At 46.4% G+C, this 26683-nt stretch overlaps 1 protein-coding gene across 1 annotated transcript in view; it reads right to left on the bottom strand.

Moving 5' to 3' along the window:
- Positions 1 to 26683, bottom strand: part of GDPD4 (glycerophosphodiester phosphodiesterase domain containing 4) — a 691051-nt gene that overhangs the window by 291568 nt on the left and 372800 nt on the right. The window contains exon 6 of the mRNA XM_069639989.1: positions 21081 to 21179. Coding sequence (XP_069496090.1) covers positions 21081 to 21179 — 99 coding nt within the window. The remainder of the gene's footprint in view (positions 1 to 21080; positions 21180 to 26683) is intronic.

Genomic DNA, 26683 nt, shown 5'->3' with positions numbered 1-26683 from the left:
AAATGACAGGTGACAGCTTTGTAAATGACAGGTGACAGTTAGGAGACAGTTCTGGTTAGATTAAAATAGATTGAATTATATTATTTTAACTAAGAGATTGGTTCTGCACAGTTCTGCTAGGTACTCACAATATATTTAGAAATAGAATGGGCCTCGCCACGGATCTTGTCAGGTTTTCTTCACTCGCCTGTCAGAAAGCACCAAAGTATTAACTGAAAAGGATACGGTACTCAAAAGGATACAGGTGGTAGGGTCTTCCGGATCCCTGTTCACGCGTTTTGATAGTTGTGAAGTCAAGTTAAGACCTTCCAAATGATACAACTCTCTGACCGGTAAAACAGGCAGAGCGATGGATCACTGGAAAGGGCGTGGGTAAGGTATAGGAAGTCAGCCTAGAACAAAATAAAGTATCATGAATAACTGCCCCAACCTGGGTATGATGGAATAGAAAATGTCATGAATGCACACACTGACCTTGAGTCTAGGGCAGAACGAATCCAGCAGAGTCTCTTGAGGAATCCAAGGTAGAACAAACGACAAGGAAGGGAAGATTAGTAAGGGAGACTTATCCCGAACGGAACGAGGCTCACGCTAGATACCGGGCTGATGCACCACAGGATAGCGTCCAAAGTACTGTTCACTGTCACCTTCCAATTTGAAAAGCTTCCTTCCCACGTAGAGTAAAGTATAGAAATGAATCAATCCCCCTGTTAATATCACAGGTGCAGGAGTTGGAAATAGCGCTCCTTTTAAGGTATAAACAAAGTTCACGCGGTTCTGTACAGCCGCGAAGAAAAGAGCGCGTGCGTGTGGATTTACACGCGATTAGGATTCACGCAGTCCAGGCCAGCAGCGCTTGAAGATAGCGTGCGCGTGTGGATTTACACGCGATTAGGATTCACGCAGTCCAGGCCAGCAGCGCTTGAAGATAGCGTGCGCGTGTGGATTTACACGCGATTAGGATTCACGCAGTCCAGGCCAGCAGCGCTCGAAGACAATATATGCGTGTGGATTTTACACGCGAGCAGGATTCACGCAGTCCAGACCAGCAGCGCTCGAAGACAATATATGCGTGTGGATTTTACACGCGAGCAGGATTCACGCAGTCCAGGCCAGCAGCGTTTGAAGATAGCGTGCGCGTGTGGATTTACACGCGAGCAGGATTCACGCAGTCCAGACCAGCAGCGCTTGAAGATAGCGTGCGCGTGTGGATTTACACGCGAACAGGATTCACGCAGTCCAGTCCAGTAGCGCTTGAAGATAGCGTGCGCGTGTGGATTTACACGCGAGCAGGATTCACGCAGTCCAGACCAGCAGCGCTTGAAGATAGCGTGCGCGTGTGGATTTACACGCGACCAAACAGCTCCAGGAATCAGCGTGTGACGGAAAACACGCTATAGAAGGCCCAATAAGTAGCTATAGTAACCTGCAAGGATGCAGACCGGAGGTTCAGCTACACAACGCCAAATGATTCGATCAGAAGCAGCGAGTGCAGTTTCCACGCTGCTTAAATACGTAATGCCGTAGTTCACGTGACGAAGCAGAATACACGTGGAGTTAGCGACGTGAAAAGTGCAAACGTCGTTTTCCCGGCAGCGTATCGAACAACCGCCATTTGGAATAGAACGGTCTAGCTGTTCTACGAGCGTAGGAGGTAGGACCACGTCCAGCATGCATGACATCGCCACGGACGGTCTCTGTGCACAGCGTCTGGGTCAGCTCTCTAGTTCTGCGAACAGCGGTCTGGGTCAGCTCTGCTCTGCCTCTGGTTCTGGATACTGCTCTGCTTTCTCTGGGTACAGCACTGCTTCTGGATCTTTCTGCACAGCTTTCTCTGGACCCAGCGCTGATCTGCACGGCTCCTGGATGCTGCTATCGCTGTTAGGTTTGCTGGATATGCTGAGGCCCACTGAGAAGAGTTCTCAGTTTGTGGGTTTAGGCCCTTGCTTTGAGTTCTGAATCAAGTTCTTTGGAGTTTTAAAGTCTAAGTGTTGAATCTAGTATCTTCTGGATGTTGTGTGGTCCGGCAGAGCGCGTTGCAGCAAATGGAATTGAATGTCCCTATCTGTCCTGACTGTCTGCTTTTATGTGTTTTGAAAGTGGGTGGAGAGGCTAGCTTTCTAGGCCCAACCCCTTCAGAGTTCTGATAGGTTGGAGAATTCTTTGCGTTCTCACTGGAGAGCAGGATTGTGTGTCAGAATGATGTCATTTAATGGCTTTCAGAAAGGACACTCCCTTGTCAAATTGCACACAATCTATATTTGATCAAAAAGACATATTTGCACAGGTACACATTTGTTTAAAATTACATGCACCCATCACATATCACAGGAGGTATACCCTGTCCAAATCTGCTCTTCCTGAGAGCTTGCATTGAGAAATGGCACATTTTGCACTTTTTAACTGGTTTTGCAATATCGGACATTAACCCAAATTTACACACATGTGCGCAAGGAGTATGGACATTAATTGATGAAGTGTCAGATTTTTAACATGCATACATTTTAAGTAATACCCTCTTAACTGCTAGCTTGCCCCCAGATCATACCACCGAATCTAAAAACCTCTTAAAATGTGGGCAGAAAAATCACAAGACTTATGGTATCATTTATACAATTTTCACAAGTCCGCTCTATGAATGATCCACCTTTTTAGAGTTATGTTCTGGCCCCAAAGGGGTGTGGTTTCCCCCCAGCACAAGGTTGAATTTCTGGTTTTTCCAGTTCTGCCAAGCCAGCTTGCTCTCACATGCAGTGCTCCTCCCCTTTCCTTCCAGGAGGAAGCCACATTTACGACTCCCACCAATAAAACATTTGCCTGAGTCAGGACAGGGCTTTGTTCAATTTCCTGCAGAGCCCAGGTAATTCAATCAGAGAAGTGTCATATCCCTTTTGGTGGGAACAGCAAAAGGCAGCTAGGCCTGGGAACACAGCTGTTGTGCAAGTCTCATCTCCTGTCGGGGGTAGCTGGTGGGCAGAATTCAGTTCCTTAAGCCAGGCCCCAGCTAATGTCACTTTTAGTTACCTAGTTTTCTGCATTCAAATAAAACTAACAATTTTTACATATGCAGCTAGAATGCTGATTCTAAGTTTAAAACTATGACATTTAAACAATTGCAACCTATGTGACACTCAAAGTAGGTCACTCATTTCTTTTAAACATTTAGATTTTTAGTGTCTTTCAGTCCAAATTTACTTAAACTGTTGAAATCCACAGCTCAGCCAGTCTTGTTATAAACCTTCAAGTCACTTCAGAATATAACTTTACATTGTATCCACCCCTCAGTAAGTCTTTCTTTGGCCTGCTTTGGGTTCATTTATTCAGTTTTACACAAAAAAAAAGTCTGGTGTTGTTTTAAAACGCCGGCTTTCTGATAGTGGTGAGTACTGGTAATGCACCCATTTTTGGGATTTAAGAAAATGAATTCCCCACAATTCTAGGTTGCTCTTGGCAATCAGCATTGCCATTCCCAATGGTTTCAGGCTACTGTGTGGGTAGTCCAATGGGGTTTTAGGCAGTGCCCTTCTGTGCCCATAACATCGTCAAAAATGGGTGGCAGCCTATTCTTCATGCATTTCCCTGGGCATTTTCTGGGAAGCTCTGGCCATCATGATGTTTTCAATGCCAGTACTGCACAGTTTTTGAGGTAGGGCTCGGATGCATGGGTAAAAACATCCCACAAGCCCCCCTCTTGCGATGGCCATTCTGTTTCACTGATGGGACTCGCAAGACCTGGGATGTTTCCTCATCTTATTCCAATAGATGGCACAGTTCAGCATCTTTTCCTCCATTCGGTACTGATCGATCGGTTCTCCTCGCCGGTCCTGATGGGAATATTGGGCGGTACACTGGGCCCCTTGCGTCTCTGCTCCCGGTCTCAGGATCGTCCTCCTTGGCCAGCCTGCAGGTTTTCCTTCTCCTAGGACGACAAAGGAAGAGCGGCAATACCTATTCATGGACATTTCTCCCCCACCATTGAGATAGTGGTTTGGCATATAAATTTATAGTCAAAACATATGAACATGCACATTTCTTTTTGCATTCAAAAACAAAAACACCCACATTGAGAAACTCAGAATTTGATAGGCGATATGTAGGATATTTTAAGTTAGAACTGAATTAATCTGAGACAGTACCCTCTAGGATTCCAGAGGATTCCTCCAGTTGTTGCAGAGTGTGCCTGGGATGGCAACACTTCAACTGGTTAATGTGGACCCACTTGTCTTCCCCCTCTGCCAAACCGCCTTTGGGGATGCGGATCTTGTAGGCCACAGGGGAGATCTTGTCTATAATCTCAAACGGTCCCTTCCATGTAGGCAAGAATTTTCGCTGTTTTGCCTGGTTTCTTTGGAAGTTGTATAGATAGACCCGGTCCCCCACCTGATATTCCTTCCTGGAAGTTTTCAGGTCATAGTGGGTCTTCATGCTATCAGCTGATCTTTCTAGATTCCGCTGAGCATAAGCAAAAGCATGTTGAAGGTGTTTCCTAAAATTCTCCACATACTCATGAGTTGTGGAGGCATTTATCAGTGTCTGCTCTTGGGTCCTGTAGAGCAAATGCTGAGGAAGCACCATCTTGCGCCCAGTCATCAACTCAAATGGTGACATTTTGGTTGCAGATGAAGGGGTAGATCTGATGGCCATTAGGACCAGAGGTAATCGGATATCCCAACTTGGCCCAGAATCTGCCACAAACTTCTTTAATATGCTCACAATGGTTCGGTTATATCTCTCTACTGCCCCAGAAGAAGCTGGCCGGTAAGCAATATGCAACTTCCTTTGACCCCCAGTATCTCCCACATCTTTGTCATTACTTCACTGGTGAAGTGGCTACCCCTGTCTGACTCAATCCTTTGAGGTAGACCGAAACGGGAAAAGATGTGGTTAATCATCAGGGCAGCTGCAGTTTCTGCCTTGCAATTTGGGGCTGGGAGACATTCCACCCACTTGGTAAACAAGCATGTAACGGTCAACATGTACTTGTTTCCTCTAGACGAGTGAATCACAGGGCCTACAAAGTCGATTTGCAAATCTGACCATGGCAGTGTCATCCCCCGCTTTTGGAGAGGCGCGCGGTGTGTGAGGGACGTCGGCTGAAATTGCGCACACACAAGACACCCCTTCAAGTATTGGTCAAGGTCCTGCCCCATGTGTGGCCAGTATGCAACCTCTCTTAAGATTTCCAGTGTTGTGTGAAACCCCCTATGACCGGCGGTGGCCGCATCATGGGCGTGACTTAACATCAGGCTTCGGAATGAGGTAGGAACCACCCACTGATCGTGGCCAGCTTTGGATTTCCTTACCAGCAAACCGTCTTGGATTCGGAACATTTTTGGACATTTCATCAACACTCTTAGGTCCTCTTTCCCAATATAATCGGTATCCGTCAGGGGAAAGTTCTCAGGGTCCTGAAGGTGTTGGTAAAACTTACCAATAATTGGATCCCCCTTCTGAGCGGTAATCAAATCAGCATCAGGGGTCTCCTTACTCCATTGTGCAATTGAAAGGTCGTTGTGAGCATTTGTCTGGGACCTAGTGATAGCAGTGACCTGGATTTCCCCCAACAGGGACTCAATCTCAATTAGATCCCCTTGGATGGCCCCGGTTTTGGCCAGCTGATCAGCTAAGTCATTTCCAGTTTTGTCTGGTCCCTCTACTTTGGAATGACCCGTGATCTTTTTCCAATAGATGGTCATCTCATTCGAGGTGACCAGATCATCAATGTTTTTGATCAACTTCCCATGTTTCAAGGGTTTGTTGTTAGCACATAACATGCCTCTGGTTTTCCAATTAACCAGGTGCTCCACGAACCCGTTCCGTACATAATCCGAATCTGTGATTATGACCAGTTCGTGGAGTTGATGCTGGACAGCAGTGAGGATGGCCTGATGCACAGCCATCAATTCTGCCACCTGACTACTTCGGGGACCAATTTTGTATCCAGCGGAGGGTTCTGGGGACTCATTCACCCATGCATTCCCTACGCCGGCCACCAGTTCTTTCTCCCCGTCGTTGTCAACATGGTAAGAGCATCCATCCACATATACAGTGGGCATTCCCTCACACTTGTCTTCTTCAAAGACTTTGTGGGGGGAATTAAGGTATGCCTCCATGTTGTCCTTTATTTTTAGACTTTCGTCCTCGAGACAGTTTTCTCTGGCACAATCATGCAAGTCAGCCAGACCTTGCGCGAGGGGACTCTTCTTGTTTTGGCCATATCTGACCTCCACAGGAAAGCCTTGCATTGACAGAATCCAGGAAGTAATTCGGGAATTACTGACATTTCCGGCCCGGATTCTGTCACTTTGGAGATATTGCAGAGGCTGGTGTGGAGTCTCCACTATGATGTGTTCCCCCTGGATAAACGGGCGGTAATTCTTCAATGCCCACACCGTTGCCAGGAGTGCCTTCTCACAATCGTTGAATTTTTCCTCCACAGAGGATAAAGTTTTGCTCGCATAGGAGATTACTTTATTGACCTTGTCATGCTTTTGGTATAATACTGCCGTCAAGCACGTATTAGAGAAACCCGTCTCCAGGAAGAACTCCTTGTTTCTGACAGGGTAAGCTAGGCAAGGCGCTTTTGAGAGGCTTCTTTTGAGTTGTTTTACTGCCTCGGCTTGTTCTGGACCCCATTCCCACTTGACCCCCCCCTTCAGGAGATGAATCAGGGGTCTGGTGATCTCTGCGTAGCCCTCAATGAACTTTCTGCTGTAATTAGTCAGTCCAAGGAGGCTCTTTAGTTCCCGCAGAGTTGTGGGGTCTTTCAGTTTCTGAAGTGCTTCCACTTTCTTTTCCTGGGGACAGAGACCCTGAGGAGTAATCTCATGCCCCAAGAAATTAACACGGGTTCTACACCACTGTGCTTTCTGAAAGGAAAGTTTTGCTCCGGAGGCCCTCAACTGCGTCAGAACATAACGGATCTCCGCTATGTGTTCCTCCACAGATGAACTTTTGATGAGGACATCATCTACATAAGCCAGGTTACCCCTCGCACCCAGGTCGGGCATGGCCTTATGTAGGAAAATATTGAACTCATTACCGGAGTTAAGGTATCCGAAGGGAGTCCGGGTCCATGTGTACTGCTGGCCCCCAAAGGTAAAAGCCAGTTTGTATTGGTCCTCCCTGCTGACAGGCACGGTCCAGTATCCATTGGTCAGGTCTATTGCAGTGAATACCTGTGACCCCTGAATCTGGGCCAGCCCTTGGTCAATGTAGGGCAGAGGCCTTCAGGAAGTATGGACCCGTTTGTTGAGCTCCCTGAGGTCGGCGCAGAGTCTCCACTGGCCGTTTGGCTTCAATATTCCCAGCACCGGATTATTGAAAGTGCTGTGGACTGGGCGGATTATTCCCCGGGACTCCAGGTTCTTAATTATTTCAGTAAGGGACTCCATTGATGCGAGAGGCAAGCGATATTGCTTCACAAACACAGGAGTCATGCCAGGGTCCGTGGGGATTGTTGTTGTGTGGATGTCAGTGCGACCACAGTCATATGAGTCTACCGCAAAGAGATCTTGGAAATCCAAGAAAACTTGTTTCAACTTTTGCTTTTGTTCCAGAGTCACACAGGCATCAGCTAGGTTGACTCTCTCTTCCACCATCTGCCTGAAGCCTGGAAAGACTTCTGGTTTGGCTATTTCAGCGGCCTCCTCCAGCTGGGTGGAGAAGTCCCTGGTCAGAGTGCTGATTTGGACTGGAGGCTTCAGGTGGGACAGGCAGCCCTCATGGACCTGGAAAATCACCTCATCCCTCCTGAAGTCACAAGTCACATCTTCCTTACCATAAGGGCAAGAAGTGTACACCAGGAAGTTCCCCCCATGCCGGGTAAAAATCCTGTCTGGTGTTGTATTGTCATCACTGTCACTGTCAAAACAGTCCTTGAGGATTGGTCCTAACAGTTCATTTCCTAAATCGATGGAAAAATGTCGGTCATCAACCGCCATTCCAATAATGGTGCCTGCGGCTAGAGTAATACTCTTTAAGTCGCTGTTATCCACCTCTATTAGAATGGTGTCATGTTCTATGTTGACTAATGGACTTGGGTTTACCCCCAACCCTTGCTGTTGGAGAGAAGCGTTTAGATGTATGTAAGCATCAGGGTTTTTCAAATGTTGTCCTCTTTTAGCTTTCACTTCCAGGGAGAATTGTCGGGTCCTTTCTGGGATGGTGACTTCCTCTTTGATCTGAATTTCAACTGCATAAGGTAGCAATTGAGCTGACCTAAATGCTTTTTCTGGATCATCAAAGCCCATGGGATTATCCGCTAATCGGGACCAAGCTTTGAAGTTTATTAGGTCCAAACTAATGGCAAAGCGATTGAGAATGTCACTGCCTAAGTAAAAGGCGGCAGTAATGTCTCGCACGACCCAACAATTATGGACTATGCTCTTGTTGCCAATGGAGATTTTGAGCATACACCTGCTTGGCAGGAGATGTTTGGAATTAGGTGCTTCCAGGTCCATTTCCCATTTGTCTATCAGTTTGAATGTGGGAATGGCTGGATCTTTTGGGAGTTGGCGGAACATGGCTTCGCTGATGAAGCTCTTACCGTTGCTCACACACACTCGAGCGAGAACAGAGTCCTTCCCATCATTTAACTGAACAGGGATGAACAACTGCTCTCTAATTTGCTGAATATCAGCCAGGCTCTGAGCTGATTTCACATCTTTCCGGACTATAGGAGTGAGAGTTCCTGATTGTGGATTAGTAAAGAATTTCAGGGTGTTTCCTTCCAGTGTGGAATACCACCTTAAACTGGAAGGAAGGTTGATTTTCAGAAATAGAGAGGACCCCCCATCACCAGTCTGTTGTCCTACTGCTATTACTGTCACGTCTGGAATTTGGTTGTTCTGGAAGTGAAATTCTACTTGGTCAGATTTTTGTTCAACCATGTGGCAGGTGCCGTTTGAACTAACATGGTTGACACTCTGTTTTAATTTTATTGGTCGGCTAGTCTGGGTCCAGAGGACCTTGTTTACACAATCTATTAGGGGTGACAACCTTCTCAGGAGGTCATTCCCTAGTAAATAAGGGGTGCCCTCTGGAGTCACTACTATGACCGGGTGTTTCACCTTGTGTCGCCCAATTTTAATGTCCAAATCTGCCGTCCCCTCGACGGGAATTTCCTTCCCGTCAAAGTTCTGGAGTTGTCCAGGAAGTGAGGTGAGAGGAATTTGGTAATTCCCTCCCCTTCCTGCTTTCAGTTCATCAAAGGCCCTTCTGGACAGAAGGGTAGCTTGAGATCCCGTGTCCACCAGCGCTGAAATCGTACCCTGCCCCTGTACTTGTACCGGGGCATAATATCTTCCCTCCTTCTCCTCAAGGGGGCACAGATAATGCACATTTTTGGACAACTGGTGGGCTAACTTTCTGGTTTTGGACATTGCTAGAGAAGAGATATGGGCAGAATTCTGTGGAGAGTCTTGGGAATCTGAAAGAAAAAGTTGGCAACTGGAGATCAGAGCCATTGTGGGTTCCCCTCGTTCCGGTTCTGGGCCACCCCCCCCCTTCTTGGAGGCAGTCACCAGGATGGGTTTGAACCAGGGGATTTTGGCATTGTTGGTTCTGGGATAAGATAGTGGGCGGCGGTAGCTCAGTCTCCACATCTCCCCAGTCTATATTGGAATCTTTTGGGACCCATTTTTCCTTGGGAGGAGTTCCCCCATCTCTGAAGGAGAAGATCCTTTCCCCAGGATCCTCTGGGAATCCCTCTCCTTCAAATTGGAAGATCTGTATTTCTTCCACAAAACGGGTCTGTTTGGGTCCTTTGTTTCTCCTACCCCCCCTCTGCTCCTTGGGAGGCAGGCTTTCAGGGGCAGGAGATTTTGTTTCCGGTTCCTGGTTTTCCAGGGCTGTTTCCAAGTCGGGAAGGAAGCTTCCTCCAAGGCTTTACACCCCCCTTCCCCTTGTGCCTCCTCCCTGGGAACCGGTGGTTTGTCGGGGTGCTGCCCCCGTCATTGCTCTGGAGCACCAGGCCCAGAGTTTGGTGCATTCTGTGCCGGCATGCCCATCTGAGGGTTCTGCTGAGCCCTTAGCACGCGACCCAGCTCCTGTGCCATGTTCTGAACCTGGCGCTCTAACTGGGAAACCCGCTCAGGCTGATACGGGGCCCTGTTTTCTCCCCTGGGCTGATCCTGGGAAGGGTAGCTATCCCTTCTCTGGTAATACCCCGGATTGGGAAGATTTGGGTTCCCCTCCACCCTTGGCCTCCCCTCTCCCGGATTAGGTTGTCTGGGCTCAGGGAATTGGGGAAAGAAGGATGGATGATTTTGGGGTTGGAAGTTGGGTGGATACCTGGGGAAAAAGTTCTGCCCAGGATTTGGAGAATTTCTGCCCTCCGGTGGGAAGTTAGGAGGGAAGTTCCCTGGGTTAGGTGCTTGGCTGGATCCCCCCCCTTGGGCTGGAGGAGTCCACACATAACCCAGGATGGGTCGATTTCCCTTGTAACGGGGACTTACATAATCAGGAGAGCGAGGGACCCCATTGGTGGGGCTGCCTCCTTGGCTCCCTGTCTGTGACTGGCCCGAGGACCTTCTGGGCCTAGCATTATTAGGTGCAGGTAGGTTTTTAGGCCCCCCCATCTCCAAATCCAAAACGGGGGTGACCTTTACCTCTGCCACCTTGGCAGCAGCAGGGGTGCTGTTGGTTTTGGGATTTTTCTGGGTATTGCTTTTATTTTCTATGGGCTTCTGCACCTCATAGATCCGGGTAGCCTGTTCAATGACCCAGTCTAAAGATCTTTTCTCATGAAAATCTCTCACGAGCTGGGTCATTATATATTTGGGCAAGGCATGGAAAAATGTATTGACAAATTCTCTGCTGTCTGTGCGCACCCTTCTGGTGGCCTACGCAAAGGCACGTTTCAGTTCTTGCACGAATTCTTGTGGGGCCTGATCCTCCCCACATTGCAAATTGTAGGCTGCCTTGCGAGCCTCTTGAGGATTTCTATGAGTAGAAAAATGTTTCAAGATGGCCGCCTTATAGGTGGACCATCTTAAATGATTTTGGTCCTCCAGCCCCGCAAAGAAACTGGAGTATTCCGGGGAGAAGGTCCACTTTACATATTGAATACAGCTTTGGCTGTCCTTCAAATGGAAAGTCTCCATCATTTGCTCAAACAACTCTAAGTGCTCCCAAACAGAATACTTGGTGTTCTTATGATAAGGCGTGATGACGCTCCTGATTGCCTTAATCTGCTTTAAGGGGTCCTTAAGCAAGGCCCTTTTTGTCTTATTGGCCCTTTTGGTCCGGGTAACCCTGGTCCATTCATCTTCTGACTCAGAGGCACTGCTCCCAGAGGTTCCCGTCTGTTCTTCCAGGTTTTCCCGGATTCTGCGAGCCTGGGAATGGCTGGCAGAATGTGGGGACCTGGTCTCCTGTGTCCTGTACCGCTCAGAGGAGTCTTCAGATCCCTCCTTGCTGCCAGGATTTGATGGGTACCCCCCCACTGACCTAACTGGGCAGAGCTACTCTCCTGGGGTTCCCCATTAAATTGCACTGTGCTTGGGTGCCCATACCCGGATGCCCGCCCCTCCACTCCTGGGTGGTACTGGCCTATGAGCCCCATGCTTCTGGCTGGATAGTAATCTGCCCTCCCTGTGGCCCTGTGCTCATGTGCGCCAGGGGACATGGGGGTGGCAGAGTCCAGGGACTGAGAGAGATAAAGGCCTCTGGTACTAGGGCTCCTGGGGTTATGCTCAGGAGTTTCTCTTTCCCAGCGAACCTCATCTCTATCCGCCCCTGCTCCCTGTTGCAATGCAAGAGCCTGCGCCTTCAGTTCCTCAGTTAAGGCCTTACTAGACTCTATCAGTCTCTCCTGCATCGCTACCTGTTGTTGGAGTCTATCATTGTGCTGGCAGAGAGCCTCATTCTCTCTCTGTGCCTCCTGATTGGTCCTGGAGCACTGGGCCAGTTTTTGCTGCAGGAGGGTTACCTCCTGAGCTGTGTCCCTATTGGCCTGCTCCTTTCTTGCTAGAGCATCCTCCACCCTCCTGGTGTGTTCTAACAAGTTCTGGTGTTCTTTTTGGAGGTCACCCAGCCCCTGGAGGGCCAAGTGATTTTCTTCTGTTTTTCTTTTTAAATGGCAGACTTCCTGGCCTAAGGCGTCTCTTTCCTGACTAAGAGCCTGCATTTGGGCCGCCAGGTCGTCCCTCTGCCTTTGAAAGGCACCAGCTTTCTGGCGTTCTTCATCAAACTCTGCCTGGGTATCCAGGTCTTTCAAAATCAGCTTGTTGCTCTCTGCCTTCACTCTATCTAGATGACTTTGCAGGGTGGCTACCTGCTCCGTGCATGCCCTGTTAATGTCTAATTGTTGCTCCAGCTTTTTCTGGCTCTGCAGTAAGGAGTCCAAACTGTCTTGGTGCTCCTTCTGCAGGGCCAGAAATCTAGTATCCTGGTCAGCCTTTTCCTGTTGCAGTATATCCATGTCCTCTTTTATTTTAATGATATACTGCCTACTATCATTTTCTGACTCCTGGCTCCTCTGCAGCCTCTGCTCAGAAGAGTCCAGATCAGATTGGGCCTTCTGTAATGCCAGCAGTTGCCTACTCGCCAGATCTTGGCCTTCAGCACATTTGTCCTGCATGGCTCCCATATGTAAATATAAATATGCCGCTACCCTGGCAATCTTGTTGTGCTCATCCTTGGCCTTAGAGGACATCTATAGTTCACTCAGGGCCACATGTAAGGGACCCTGGTCTCTCCATATATCTGACACTGTTTCCGTGATCTGGGGTGCGATTGCTTGCAACCAGACCGTCTGGTCCTGATGAGTCCACTCACCTCTCACAAATTGCTTATGTAAGAAGTGCTCTCTGCCTATTTTCATATCTACCAAGGTCGTCATTCTGGAATTTGAGTTCCTTCCTGACTTACAGAAGTTTGTATTTTATTTTTGCAAAACAGACCTTTTCCTTAGAGCGTTCCTTTGAGGAGTGCTTTACAGCGTAACACAGCGTGGTGATCCGACCGGATATGTGTATCTGGTCAGCTGGCACCCTGTATTAATCTGCACAAGTGATAGATCTACTCCGGAATCCCCGGCTACGAGCCCCCAATTTGTAAGAGGATTCAATTCAACACTACAGCTAAGTCAATGCCTAGTCTGGGATACTGAATGGAAACCCTTATTGATATATCTTTATGTCCAGTTCATGCGTTCTGGATGACTACCCCTATATAACACCCCTCTCTTGGAATCCCCCTGACACCACTGAGCCAAGAAGTAGTTCTGTTTTGCAAGTTAAAAGGTTTATTTGAGAATTTAAACAATATATATATATATCACACTTTATAATAAATTAATAATTGAATATCACACTTAATCTGATATGATAAAGATTAACAACGGAGAATCTGGCACTAGCCCACTTCTTTATAATCACTAAAGAGTTGACATGAAATGGATAAGGTAGCACACTGGTAAATAGGGACAGAAGAATAATGTGGTAGAGAATGCTTTATAGGGTTCAAGGAAATGCAAGGTTGAATGAATGAAATGCAGTATAGAAAACAAACTGATATGGTTTCACAAAAGACAAGGTAATCACTTTCCCTTTGTGGCAATTCACCCCCCCTATACAATGTAAGGAGATGGAAGGAAGAGCACACAGTTCAGGTATACAATCACAATGTAATACATAGTTCCAGTTTCCCAGCAAGCTTAGAGGAGAATAGATATGAGTTTTACACAGGCTCAAAATGCTTTAAAATGTGATAGCAATATATTGGAAAATGTGCTAAAATGATTTTAATTCCCTCTGGAGGTTCAGGTTGAGGATTAGTTGGTTTAAATAAGTTCAGGCTTACTTTAGCAATGTTCTAGGAATGATTGGCAGGTTAAACGAATTTTTGGCAAATGAAAGCAAGGAAGCTGCTGTTTTCACACGTGGAGAAATTTGCAAATCGCGGTAAAATTCGCGAGTGCGTTTTTCGCGATTGCGGCAAAAGTATAGGGAGTGGGAATGGGGTTCTAGGTTCGCTGAAAAGCCAAGATTCCCAGCTTTCAGAGGAAAGTTACTGCAAGTCTCTAAGACAAACGGTCACGGAGATATGAGCGATATGGTAAAGGTCGTTTTTCAGATTTGAAATTTTAAAAGTTCAAAGTGACAAGTTACAGCTTGCAACTAGAAAATGACAGGTGACAGCTTTGCAAATGACAGGTGACAGTTAGGAGACAGTTCTGGTTAGATTAAAATAGATTGAATTATATTATTTTAACTAAGAGATTGGTTCTGCACAGTTCTGCTAGGTACTCAAAATATATTTAGAAATAGAATGGGCCTCGCCACGGATCTGGTCAGGTTTTCTTCACTCGCCACGGACGGTCTCTGCGCACAGCGTCTGGGTCAGCTCTCTAGTTCTGCGAACAGCAGTCTGGGTCAGCTCTGCTCTGCCTCTGGTTCTGGATACTGCTCTGCTTTCTCTGGGTACAGCACTGCTTCTGGATCTTTCTGCACAGCTTTCTCTGGACCCAGCGCTGATCTGCACGGCTCCTGGATGCTGCTATCGTTGTTAGGTTTGCTGGATGCTGAGGCCCACTGAGAAGAGTTCTCAGTTTGTGGGTTTAGGCCCTTGCTTTGAGTTCTGAATCAAGTTCTTTGGAGTTTTAAAGTCTAAGTGTTGAATCTAGTATCTTCTGGATGTTGTGTGGTCCGGCAGAGCGCGTTGCAGCAAATGGAATTGAATGTCCCTATCTGTCCCGACTGTCTGCTTTTATGTGTTTTGAAAGTGGGTGGAGAGGCTAGCTTTCTAGGCCCAACCCCTTCAGAGTTCTGATAGGTTGGAAAATTCTTTGCGTTCTCACTGGAGAGAGGGATTGTGTGTCAGAATGATGTCATTTAATGGCTTTCAGAAAGGACACTCCCCTGTCAAATTGCACACAATCTATATTTGATCAAAAAGACATATTTGCACAGGTACACATTTGTTTAAAATTACATGCACCCATCACATATCACAGGAGGTATACCCTGTCCAAATCTGCTCTTCCTGAGAGCTTGCATTGAGAAATGGCAACATTTTGCACTTTTTAACTGGTTTTGCAATATCGGACATTAACCCAAATTTACACACATGTGCGCAAGGAGTATGGACATTAATCGATGAAGTGTCAGATTTTTAACATGCATACATTTGAAGTAATACCCTCTTAACTGCTAGCTTGCCCCCAGATCATACCACCGGTTCTAAAAACCTCTTAAAATGTGGGCAGAAAAATCACAAGAATTATGGTATCATTTATAAAATTTTCACAAGTCCGCTCTATGAATGATCCATCTTTTTAGAGTTATGTTCTGGCCCCAAAGGGGTGTGGTTTCCCCCCAGCACAAGGTTGAATTTCTGGTTTTTCCAGTTCTGCCAAGCCAGCTTGCTCTCACATGCAGTGCTCCTCCCCTTTCCTTCCAGGAGGAAGCCACATTTACCACTCCCACCAATAAAACATTTGCCTGAGTCAGGACAGGGCTTTGTTCAATTTCCTGCAGAGCCCAGGTAATTCAATCAGAGAAGTGTCATATCTCTTTTGGTGGGAACAGCAAAAGGTAGCTAGGCCTGGGAACACAGCTGTTGTGCAAGTCTCATCTCCTGTCGGGGGTAGCTGGTGGGCAGAATTCAGTTCCTTAAGCCAGGCCCCAGCTAATGTCACTTTTAGTTACCTAGTTTTCTGCATTCAAATAAAACTAACAATTTTTACATATGCAGCTAGAATGCTGATTCTAAGTTTAAAACTATGACATTTAAACAATTGCAACCTATGTGACACTCAAAGTAGGTCACTCATTTCTTTTAAACATTTAGATTTTTAGTGTCTTTCAGTCCAAATTTACTTAAACTGCTGAAATCCACAGCTCAGCCAGTCTTGTTATAAACCTTCAAGTCACTTCAGAATATAACTTTACATTGTATCCACCCCTCAGTAAGTCTTTCTTTGGCCTGCTTTGGGTTCATTTATTCAGTTTTACACAAAAAAAAGTCTGGTGTTGTTTTAAAACGCTGGCTTTCTGATAGTGGTGAGTACTGGTAATGCACCCATTTTTGGGATTTAAGAAAATGAATTCCCCACAATTCTAGGTTGCTCTTGGCAATCAGCATTGCCATTCCCAATGGTTTCAGGCTACTGTGTGGGTAGTCCAATGGGGTTTTAGGCAGTGCCCTTCTGTGCCCATAACATCGGCAAAAATGGGTGGCAGCCTATTCTTCATGCATTTCCCTGGGCATTTTCTGGGAAGCTCTGGCCATCATGATGTTTTCAATGCCAGTACTGCACAGTTTTTGAGGTAGGGCTCGGATGCATGGGTAAAAACATCCCACAGTACTAAACTTCGTCTCCTTTTTTCCTGACTTGATTATTGCTCAGCCCTTTTCTCGGTCTGTGAACTTTCTCTCCTTCGTTCGATTTTCTTTTCCAATCTCCTCCCCACTCTTCCCTTTTTCATCTTCTCTACTTCCTGGTTTTCCTTTGAGTCTCGCTTTCCTTTTCAATTCCTTTGTATCGTCTTCAAATGCATTCATGGACGTGGCCCTCAGGGTCTGGCTTCCTTGATGTCCTGCTATCTTCCTCCTCGTCCTCTTTCCTCTGAAGTGCACTTTCTTCTTACTGTCTCCAATTTCGCTTTTACTCTTTCTCACTCCTGAACCCTCCCTGACTTGACATCCATGCCTCTCCCTCGATAGCTATTTTCCATTCTCATCTGTAGTCTTTTCTTCTTTTGTCTCAATATTAATGATTGAGTTTAGTTAATGACTGTGCATTTGCCATTGTCTATTATGTTCTGTACCATCATCGTTCTTATGTGCAGCGCTTTGGCAAAAGTGATATATAAATTACAATAAATACAAATGCATGCAATAATGAAATGTAATTCTTTTTTGCAATGTTGTTGTCTACGTTGCTGCATCTACGTAATACTTTTAAGTACTGAAAGGGTGCAGAAGTATGGCTCGGACACAATGGTGGCGTGCTTTTGGGCAGAACCGTTTATTATTCAAGAAAGGGTTGGAAAAAGGCCTCTCTGTCCATAAAACTAAGAGGGGTTTCTGTGCCTCAAGAAAAAACTAAGGAAATTGTCGATTTATAGTGACTGTTTCGACAGTCAAAGTTTCGACTGGTGAAAGTTCCGACATAAAAGTGTCAAAAAAAAGTTGTGAATTATTTATTTATTTATTTTAATGGGGGGGGACACCGCCCCAAACCCCGTTTTTTTTTAACACCTATTACACTATACCAAATTATAATAAACCCTTTACTATTTTTGTTTTCGGCACTTTTGTGTTGAAACTTTTACCTGTCAAAACTATTTTTTTGAAACTTTGACGGGACACCGAAATTGTCAGTCCAAAACTATAAAGTCCATCCCTGTAGTTTCTCTAAAGCCTGCTTCTGTCCCTAAAACGAATAACTTAAATCAAGAGGGCAAGGATGATTTCTTCTAAAAGTAAAGTGTTCTTTGTGGTTACAATCAACAGAAAAGTTCCCAGTCTCTCAGGTAATCAACATTGATGAAATGTTCACAAGTGTAGAACTCCCAGGCTATGGTGGTGACCCTTTCCCTTAGCTTCCTCTGTGTTCTACTTTCTTTCCTTTTGGGCCTCTCAGTCCTCTATTTTCTTGAGCAGATGTCACTGGATAATTCACAAAAACAGGTTTCTTGAATCCACAGTCTTTATCCCAACAACTTGGCACACTCCCCATTTGCCAAGTGTAGGATTCCTTTCGATTAATTATTCTTCTCTCACTTTAGGTGCGGGTCCCAGACTTGCAGTGTTTAGAATAGCTTGGTTTACTCTCCTGCCAAGCAATCGCTGCCTCATGGACTTGGGTGCCGGTCCCAAGACTTGCAGTGTTTAGAATAGCTTGGTTTACTCTCCTGCCAAGCAATCGCTGCCTCATGGACTTGGGTGCCGGTCCCAGACTTGCAGTGTTCAGAATAGCTTGGTTTACTCCCTTCCAAGCAATCGCCACCTCATGGACTTGGGTGCGGGTCCAAGACTCGCGATATTCAGAGTGGCTTGGTTTACTCTCCTGCCAAGCAATCGGCCTCTCATGGACTTGGGTGCAGGTCCCAGACTAGCAGAGTTCAGAATAGCTTGGTTTACTCTCTTGCCAAGCAATCACTGTCTCTGGGACTTGGGTGCCGGTCCCAGTCTTGCAGTGTTCAGAATAGCTTGGTTTACTCTCTTGCCAAGCAATCACTGTCTCTGGGACTTGGGTGCGGGTCCCAGACTTAAAGTGTTCAGAATACCTTGGTTTACACTCCCGCCAAGCAATCGCCGCCTCATGGACTTGGGTGCGGGTCCCAGTTTCAGTGTTCAGAATAGCTTGGTTTACTCCCTGCCAAGCAATCGCCGCCTCATGGACTTGGGTGCGGGTCCCAGACTCGCGATATTCAGAGTGGCTTGGTTTACTCTCCTGCCAAGCAATCACCCACTCATGGACTTGGGTGCAGGTCCCAGACTAGCAGAGTTCAGAATAGCTTGGTTTACTCTCTTGCCAAGCAATCACTGTCTCTGGGACTTGGGTGCCGGTCCCAGTCTTGCAGTGTTCAGAATAGCTTGGTTTACTCTCTTGCCAAGTAATCACTGTCTCTGGGACTTTGGTGAGGGTCCCAGACTTGCAGTGTTCAGAATACCTTGGTTTACTCTCCTGCCAAGTAATTGTCCTCTTGTGGACATGGGTACGGGTCCCAGACTTGCAATGCGACCCCTGTTTTTTGATGTCCTGGACAGCTTTTTTCTCCATTCTTTCGATCATCTACATCGGTCCCCTTTCCTCTGTAGGTCGATGCTTTAGACTCACCCTTACTGATATCACTCTCTCTCTTCAGTCTACTCTTTCTCCCAGTGCTTGAAAACCAGGCACGCCTGGATGCAGAGAAAGAAAATCAAGTCCCTCATTACAAGGTTGGCTGCTGCCTACACTGTTACACTGTTTAACTCACAGTTTGGCGGTCTGGAAAGTGTGCTGGTACGTTGCTAACGGCACTGTAATTTCCGGACCGGCAAGCTTATAATGAGGACCTATGTCTGTGAATTATGCTGAAGGAAGCAACCAATGAGCTTTTGCACAACAGCCTCAAATGTAGGGCTATTTGCGGTGATATTCAAATTGCCACTAGTGAAAAAGAGTTAGCCCTGCTGTTGGCCCAGCTATACACCAGCAAGAAGCAATTGGTTTCTGGAGTTTGCATTTATGTAGGTGAAATCTAAAGCAAACACCTAGATAGCTAGCAATGGAGTACTGTTCAAAGAAAAGGTGGAAAGTGCACCATAGCACTACAGGAAGAGGGTTATATGTGTTAATATCCCCGCCAAAATATCGGCATACAAAAATATCGCCATATTTTTGCAGCAATATTAAGGCATGGACCCTGTGAGGGACAACACCATAACCACACCCCCATTATTGTTAAAGGTGCTGGGGACACCCTCCCTACCCCTGCTCCCAAAAACCCCAAAATGTAGCCCCCCCAGAAAAATGTCACCTATTGCCGTTTCAGACGACTATATATGTGGCAATATTTTTGGTGGGGATAATATGTAGTGATACTAGGAAGAGGGGAGTAAGAGGTCGTATATTGGTAGAAGGGTAAGCTTAGTTGATGGTCAATAAGTAGCAGCTGCTTTTGGCTGCTGTGAAAGGGGTTGTGCATGCTGATCAGAGGGTCTTCAGGTCATTGTGATAATCTTGCTATCGGAAGGTTACTACAGATCTTGTCAGCAGGAATTGCAAGCATGGAACCGTGCGGAAAGGGAGCCGGGACACATGGAGGCTCACTGTTCATATTTTCAGTTTTGGCGATTAAGCAACACATTAGCACCAACTCTAAAGCCAGAACTATTGTGCTGGGAGTACATATAGGAGGCAGATGGGATGTGAGGAGCGACACAGCCTGTGGGTGTTGTTTGGATTTTTACCAGTGGCCGTTGCCATGCTACTCCCAATTGCCATTCCCATCCAATTTCTGTCATGCAGTAACATCAACCTATGGGTTTGGCTGCGCTTGCTGTGCTATGCTGAAAAATAATTGTAGATGTAAATATAAATGTATTAAACAAAGGGTGTCTTCAATCACTTCATTATAGTCAATATGTTGATCCTTTTATCTGTTTATTGCACTGAATTACTGATCTTGCAAAAGAAACAGTCTTGGTTCTTTTATAAGCATCAGATAAGACTTTGCCATGACCTACCACCATATGCCCAGATGCCCGTTCCATTTGGCATCTGTTGCCATCTTATGGTCAAGTAGTAGTATCTCCAAACCTTCTGCTGCCAGACCATCCAGATCTGCATACTCCAACACTTTAATCGTACCCAGGACATGCAGAGTGCGCGCTGGTGGTTCCAGCTTCCCTGCCGTGGCTGCCACCACCTGGAACGCCCTTCCACTGCACATCAGGCAAATCGACTCCCATGCTTCCTTCCGCAAAGCCATCAAAACCTGCCTGTTCCTGTATCTTGCCTGTACCTTTAGTCACTCTTTTGTGTGGCTTAGTATCTATTCTTCTGTGTAATCATGTACCACAGCATCAATGTATTTCTTGGGCGGCATCACTGCAACCCTCTTAAGTAAGCCCGCGTATTCTCCAAGCTTTCAGCGCCTCGATGCCCGTGGGCTCTAGCGCGCTTTACAAATGCAAATAAATAAATTATAGCAAGCACTTAGAAACTCCCATGCTTGCTCGCAGGGTATGCACTGCATGTATATGTGATGTGTTTTATATAACGTTCACCTAGCTATGAAGCGCTGTACAACAAGGAGATACAGTAAACGGGTAGAAAAGAAGCCAAAGCGTCACTAGGGGGCAGCGGGGTTAGGGGGGTTCTATAGCCCCAGGTATTTTGGTTCTAGCCCGGATAGAAGCTCAGGAACCATAAACAAAAGGCCTAGCTAACCCCGAGTCCCGGCAGAACCAACATTAGCGTAGCCCGGATCTTTTCCAGACCTAGCAACACACCTGAAAAGAAGCATGCATTAAGTCTATGCACATGGGAATCTAAAATGTGAGACACGTTAAGCATGGCAGACAGTGGTGTGCACCAAAGCGAGTGCCTCTTCCAGGATGAGAGACAACAACAGTACCTGGAAGGAGAGGATGACTGCGGCCCATTCTTCTCCCCAAAGGTGAGACAGGACTGCCAAGGCCACAGCGGAGAACACCAACACAAGCAGGGTTCCAATCTGTGAAAGCAGAACACACAGTGATTAGGAGACCGAGGGATGGGGGGCAGGGGATGTCACTCAATACTGTGCTTCGGCTAAGCCCCGGTGAGGGGTGAACATGATCTCACAGCACTCCGCCTCTTGCTCCCACTGATGAGGACATCTGGCGCGTGTACTGCCATAAATAATGCATGAACATTTCATTTTCTCACCGGGGGATTACTTCCAGCATAATTACAGGATCAGAAATGCCTCAGGCCGGGCAAGGATAGCTTGAATAAGAGGTTTCATAGCAGTGTGGTGGCACAATTGACCTGCAATCTCTCCCCTGTACAATTGTCTCTTTCATTCCACACGCGACAGGTCACCATTACACTTCTGTGCAGAATGAAGGCACATGGAAAAGTTGGACAGTGAAAATGGGAGACGAAAGAAACAAAGGACTTACCTGTTAGAAATTTTATTTTTGATTGATTAGTCCTCCCGCCCTACAGGTTTCTCACCTTCGATATATATCCTGGTTTTATCTGTGTTGCACAAGATTTGTTTTAAACATGAGTACAATAAATAAATAAATGCAATAAAATGATCTATATCTTCCAGTGCCAGTAGTCTTTGAAAACATTTTCAGCCACCGACGGGTGCCAAGAAGCTCTGTGTCAGCTTCGCTCATCTACAATGTATGAGCCACTGACCCCCATTACGGCTTTTTTTTTACCTAGCAGTCAGCAGCTGAGGGACCGCAGAACAGCAAGAAGTGAACAAGCTATCCAACATGAGGGGTAGTATGGGAAGGCAAAGAGGAATCTGTGGAAGAACGCACTAATCTGCCAGAAAGAACATTACCGGGAGATACGTAATTTGTTATTTTAATCGATTCCTTCCTCCCACAGATTCCTCATCTTAGATAGGCTCCCATACCAGTACATAAACCTGCAAGGGGAGGATCGTGAGAACGACCCCCTAGACCATAAAACTCTGGAGCACTCCATGCCCAAAACAGGGGTCCTGACCAGACTTAGAATCCAGACAGTAGTGCCTGGCAAACATGTCAAGGAAGCCAAAGTAGCTGCCTGACATATGTCCAAAACTGGGACACCGCTCTGCATGACTGAAGTGGCCCCATGACCCCTGGTGGAGTGAGACCTGAGACCAGCAGGCACGTCCGTCCCGGCTACATCATTTCACTCAGTAGTGCAGGGGATGATCTACAGAGAAATCGCCTGCTTGATGATGGCACTGCGTGCAAGAGCAGCACCGTAACTAACAAAGAGCAGGTCATTCTTTCTGATGTCCCTCATCCGAGGACCCAGTAGATGAGTCTTCTTGGGCTCTAGCAGATGAAACCTCTCCTTCACCTTAGATGGAGGAGGTGGAGGATAGAAAATGGGAGATGAATTTATGTGTACATTTATAGCAGCACATAAAACCCTTAGGCATCTAGGCGCTATTTACAGAAAGTGCAAAGTGAAATTGTGCAGGGTGTGGGACAACGCATACGGGTTGCAACAAGTGGGTGGATCTTGAAGTCATAATCATATATGCTAAAGACAAAATAAGATGGATGCACATTCTGGCAAAGCCGCGCCTCATGCTACGGGGGGCTACATTAGCTGTACATAAATGCAAGAGACAAAATAAGGTGGATGCACATTCTGGCAAAGCGCGCCTCATGCTACGGGGGGCTACATTAGCTGTACATAAATGCAAGAGACAAAATAAGGTGGATGCACATTCTGGCAAAGCGCGCCTCATGCTACGGGGGGCTACATTAGCTGTACATAAATGCAAGAGACAAAATAAGGTGGATGCACATTCTGGCAAAGCGCGCCTCATGCTACAGGGGGCTACATTAGCTGTACATAAATGCAAGAGACAAAATAAGGTGGATGCACATTCTGGCAAAGCACGCCTCATGCTACGGGGGGCTACATTAGCTGTACATAAATGCAAGAAACAAAATAAGGTGGATGCACATTCTGGCAAAGCGCGCCTCATGCTACGGGGGCTACATTAGCTGTACATAAATGCAAGAGACAAAATAAGGTGAATGCACATTCTGGCAAAGCCGCGACTCGTGTTACGGGAGGCTACATCAGGTGTACAAAAATACAAAATCATTTATAAGTCATTTATAAAGCACCTTACACGCTTAGATGAGCATTTCAGGTGCTCCAGGACAGGAAATTAACACAGAAAATACAATGGATATAAACATTCTTACAGGCCCCTGGGACATTCAGAATGGGCAACTGCAATGTGTTATCATGGTTAAAAAAGGAGAGCTAAGTAATAGGAGACCTTATCAACATAAAAACAGAAACCATCCTAGAGGCTAGGCAGCGTTTAGAATAGTGCAAGTGCAGTAAACATAACGTGAGGCAGCGAGGGGGAGAGGGAAAGGGAGGGGAAGGTACAGAGACAGACAGACAAGAGGCGAGTAGAACAAGGCATGAGCAGGGCAGCAGAAGGATAAAGTGATCAGTCTCCATCACAAAAGGTACTCTAAAGTACGAAAAACAAAAATGGCTGCAGAGATGTTGGAGCACCTAGATTCAAATTCTGCCAAAGTCACTATAAAGCATGGATAACATGGTGGAGATGATGTTGGTGCTGGACAGAGGGTAATCAATAAGCAGAGGGGAGAAGGATCATGCCTGCTTACCAGGGCGGGTGCAAGTTGATGGGAATCCATTGTTGCTACGATTCCGGAAAAGTTTTTACGTAGAGGAGCTTTGTCATGCTCCGACAGGCTCAGAGAGGGCCTTACATATGGGCCGTGGGTGGGGGCCGACGTTCGCCTGCCAGCTTCAGAGATTGGCTAGTATATGACAAAATGCAGCCAATCAGAGATGCAGTAATGACAAGACCCAAAAGGCTGAGGTGGTTGTGAAGAAGGAGGCCATATTTGAGTTGTAGATGCGGATTGCATGCAAAGGCCCAGTTGAACAAACAAAGGTTTGGAGGGCTCTCACAGGCACAGAGACATCATCCAAAATTGAATCATGATGGCGGTACAATTGTGTACTCAATCTTGTGGGGAAACAGGATTGCGCAGCCAGATGCAAATCAAGCCCAAGAGGGTTTACCTGAGCAATGGTAGTGCTGTGGTTTTGCCCCATTATTTCTGGAGTCTTGCAGTGTTGTCTGGCCCCCACTGCATCACTTTTTTATCATGAGTTATTTACTATTCGCCTAAAGTGACAACAAAATACTGGCATTCTCAGGTCTCTCGAAAGCTTAAAATTGCATTTTTCCTTCAGGTCTGTCGTGAAGAAGTGGCGTAAAGCGTCATCAAATGCAAATCTGTAGCACAGAGGAAATCAAATGCTCCTATGCTCATTAATTCAAGGTTTGCACTGCTTCATTGATCACATCACCAATCCCAAACAGCTTGAAGTCAGAGCGAGGCCGTCACCGCCTGCTTCTGTGATCTAAATGAATGTTCTCTGTATGATGAAAATATGACAAGACCTTGGGAAGGAAGGTTGGACATACTTTCTATCAGGAGCAGGAATGAGACTCGGGCGCAGGGTATTCATAGTTTTAGTCAAAGACTTTTATTAAAATAAAAAGGGGTGGGAATCTATTCCCGCACAGGAGCTGTTTCCCTACCTAAAACCAAAAATAAGGGCCCTTCAATGTCAGAATGTCCAAAGCAAAACCGTGCACTGTAATGTCTTTGGCCTTAGGTGGTTTATAAATGTTCAAAATAAGAATGCGTAACTCCAACACAATTGGATTTCTCTTCCCTCTCTTTTATGTTCAAAGATAGCAGTTCCTTGAATTTCCCTTACTCCACAATGCAACTGTTCCACAAAAACAACTTGGTTTTCTATCCTTATGTAGTTAGGTTACCTGGTGTACTCTCCTGCCAGGTTTTCACGTCTCGTTTCATTGGTTTCACACAATCTTTGGCAGGTCCTGATATATCCCTCCCAGGACCCCTTTTGCTGATATACGTCTTGTATACTCTTCAATTTGTCTTTGGCTGGTGGATTTATCTATCAGGGCTTTCCCATGTAAACGCTCTTGTACTTGCCTGATATACCCTCATGCCAGGGTTTTCACAAGCACACTTGCAATTGCCTGGTATACTCTACTGCCGGGACTTTCTTTAATACACTTGCAATTGCCTGGTATAATATCCTGCATGGGCTTTTCTTTCCTGTGTGCTCTGCACACACCTTCAATTGTAAACACTCTTGTTCACGTGTTCTGCACACACTCTCAATTATAAACACTTCTGTCCATGTGTGCTTTGCAAACACTTTAAATGTAATATGCTCTTGAGTCTGATTTATCTAGCACAGTACCTGCATGGTACACTATCCTGCTAGGGCTTTTCTTCAATGTGTATTGCACGCACTTGAAATACCTAAAGTCTCTTACTTCTTGTTCGCTTTCCCGTTTTAAAAAGGGTTCAGTATTTCCTTCTCTTTCCAATCTTTCATTCACATGTTTAACATTTATTTGCTTTTGGCACATCTACCGGAATGCCCCAGTGTACCTGCTTCCCTTTAGGGAGCTTACCGACTCTTGCTGGTGTAGTTTTCTCTTCCTGCGGTCAGCCAGAGGTGTTTGTTCGGCTTCTCTCGCCATTTCTCCGCCCTTATTCCTCAGCCAGGACGCTGCCTGTAGCTCTTGCTGGGCTCTTCTGCTTTCTGTTCGGCTTCGGCAAAGACAACGGCGCCGGTCCGCACCTGCAAATGCCCAGGGGCCCTGTGCTAGCTTCTGGCATTCTGGCAGTGTGTCTGGTCATGCAGTCAACTTCACACTTCGGTCTTCCTGAGCCAGATGGCTCCACGACAGCCTCAGCAGCTCCACGGTCTCTCGGTGCGTCCCGACAAAAGCAGCTTTCTTCTTCCAGCACCACACCCTGATCAGCTTTGTCTGGGATTTAAATCTCCCGGATACAGGACTGTACTGACAACAACTAGAGTGCAGCCTGCACTCTTGGTCTTGTCCGCTCTGCATTACTCCGCTCCTCTTCCTTGTCCCAGTACTCTTGCAGTTATGGGAATGGAAGTCCATTCTTGATGTTGAATCTATATAAGTGTCTTTAGAGGTGTTTGTAGGCAGGTTAGCTCTTGATAACTTGTAAGTAAAGTCTAAGAAGACATTTTCATGAGTTCTGGAGTGTAAGTCAAGTTTTGATGGTTTATACACAAATCTTGTTGGATGGTTTTCCGTACCCTTCCTAGGTGGATGAGGGGAGGTGTAACAATATGCCATTAAGGCATTGGTCATGGATGGGTGATCCTCAAAAGAAGAGGGGGGTTGGCATGTCTCATCCAAGGGTGCGCTGCTACTCCCCGGGAGGCTGTCTCCCCCATGTGATCCTCCCTCATATAGCCACCACCAGGGTCAGGATGAGGTAGCGGCTGCCATTCTCTGGCCACATGGGGAAAGTTTACCGCTGGGAAAGGAATGATGACACCATTGGGTTCATCACATTTCAGACTCACTTTCTCATTAGAGAATACCAGCTGTGGAGGTTAAACAAGGAGACCAAAGCTCAG

The sequence above is a fragment of the Ambystoma mexicanum genome, chromosome 7q (assembly GCF_040938575.1).
Source record: "Ambystoma mexicanum isolate Mex_15411 chromosome 7q, UKY_AmexF1_1, whole genome shotgun sequence".
In the NCBI taxonomy this organism is placed as follows: domain Eukaryota; kingdom Metazoa; phylum Chordata; class Amphibia; order Caudata; family Ambystomatidae; genus Ambystoma; species Ambystoma mexicanum.
Note: the sequence above shows the minus strand (reverse complement) of the source record. Positions and strands in the feature narration are given on the sequence as shown.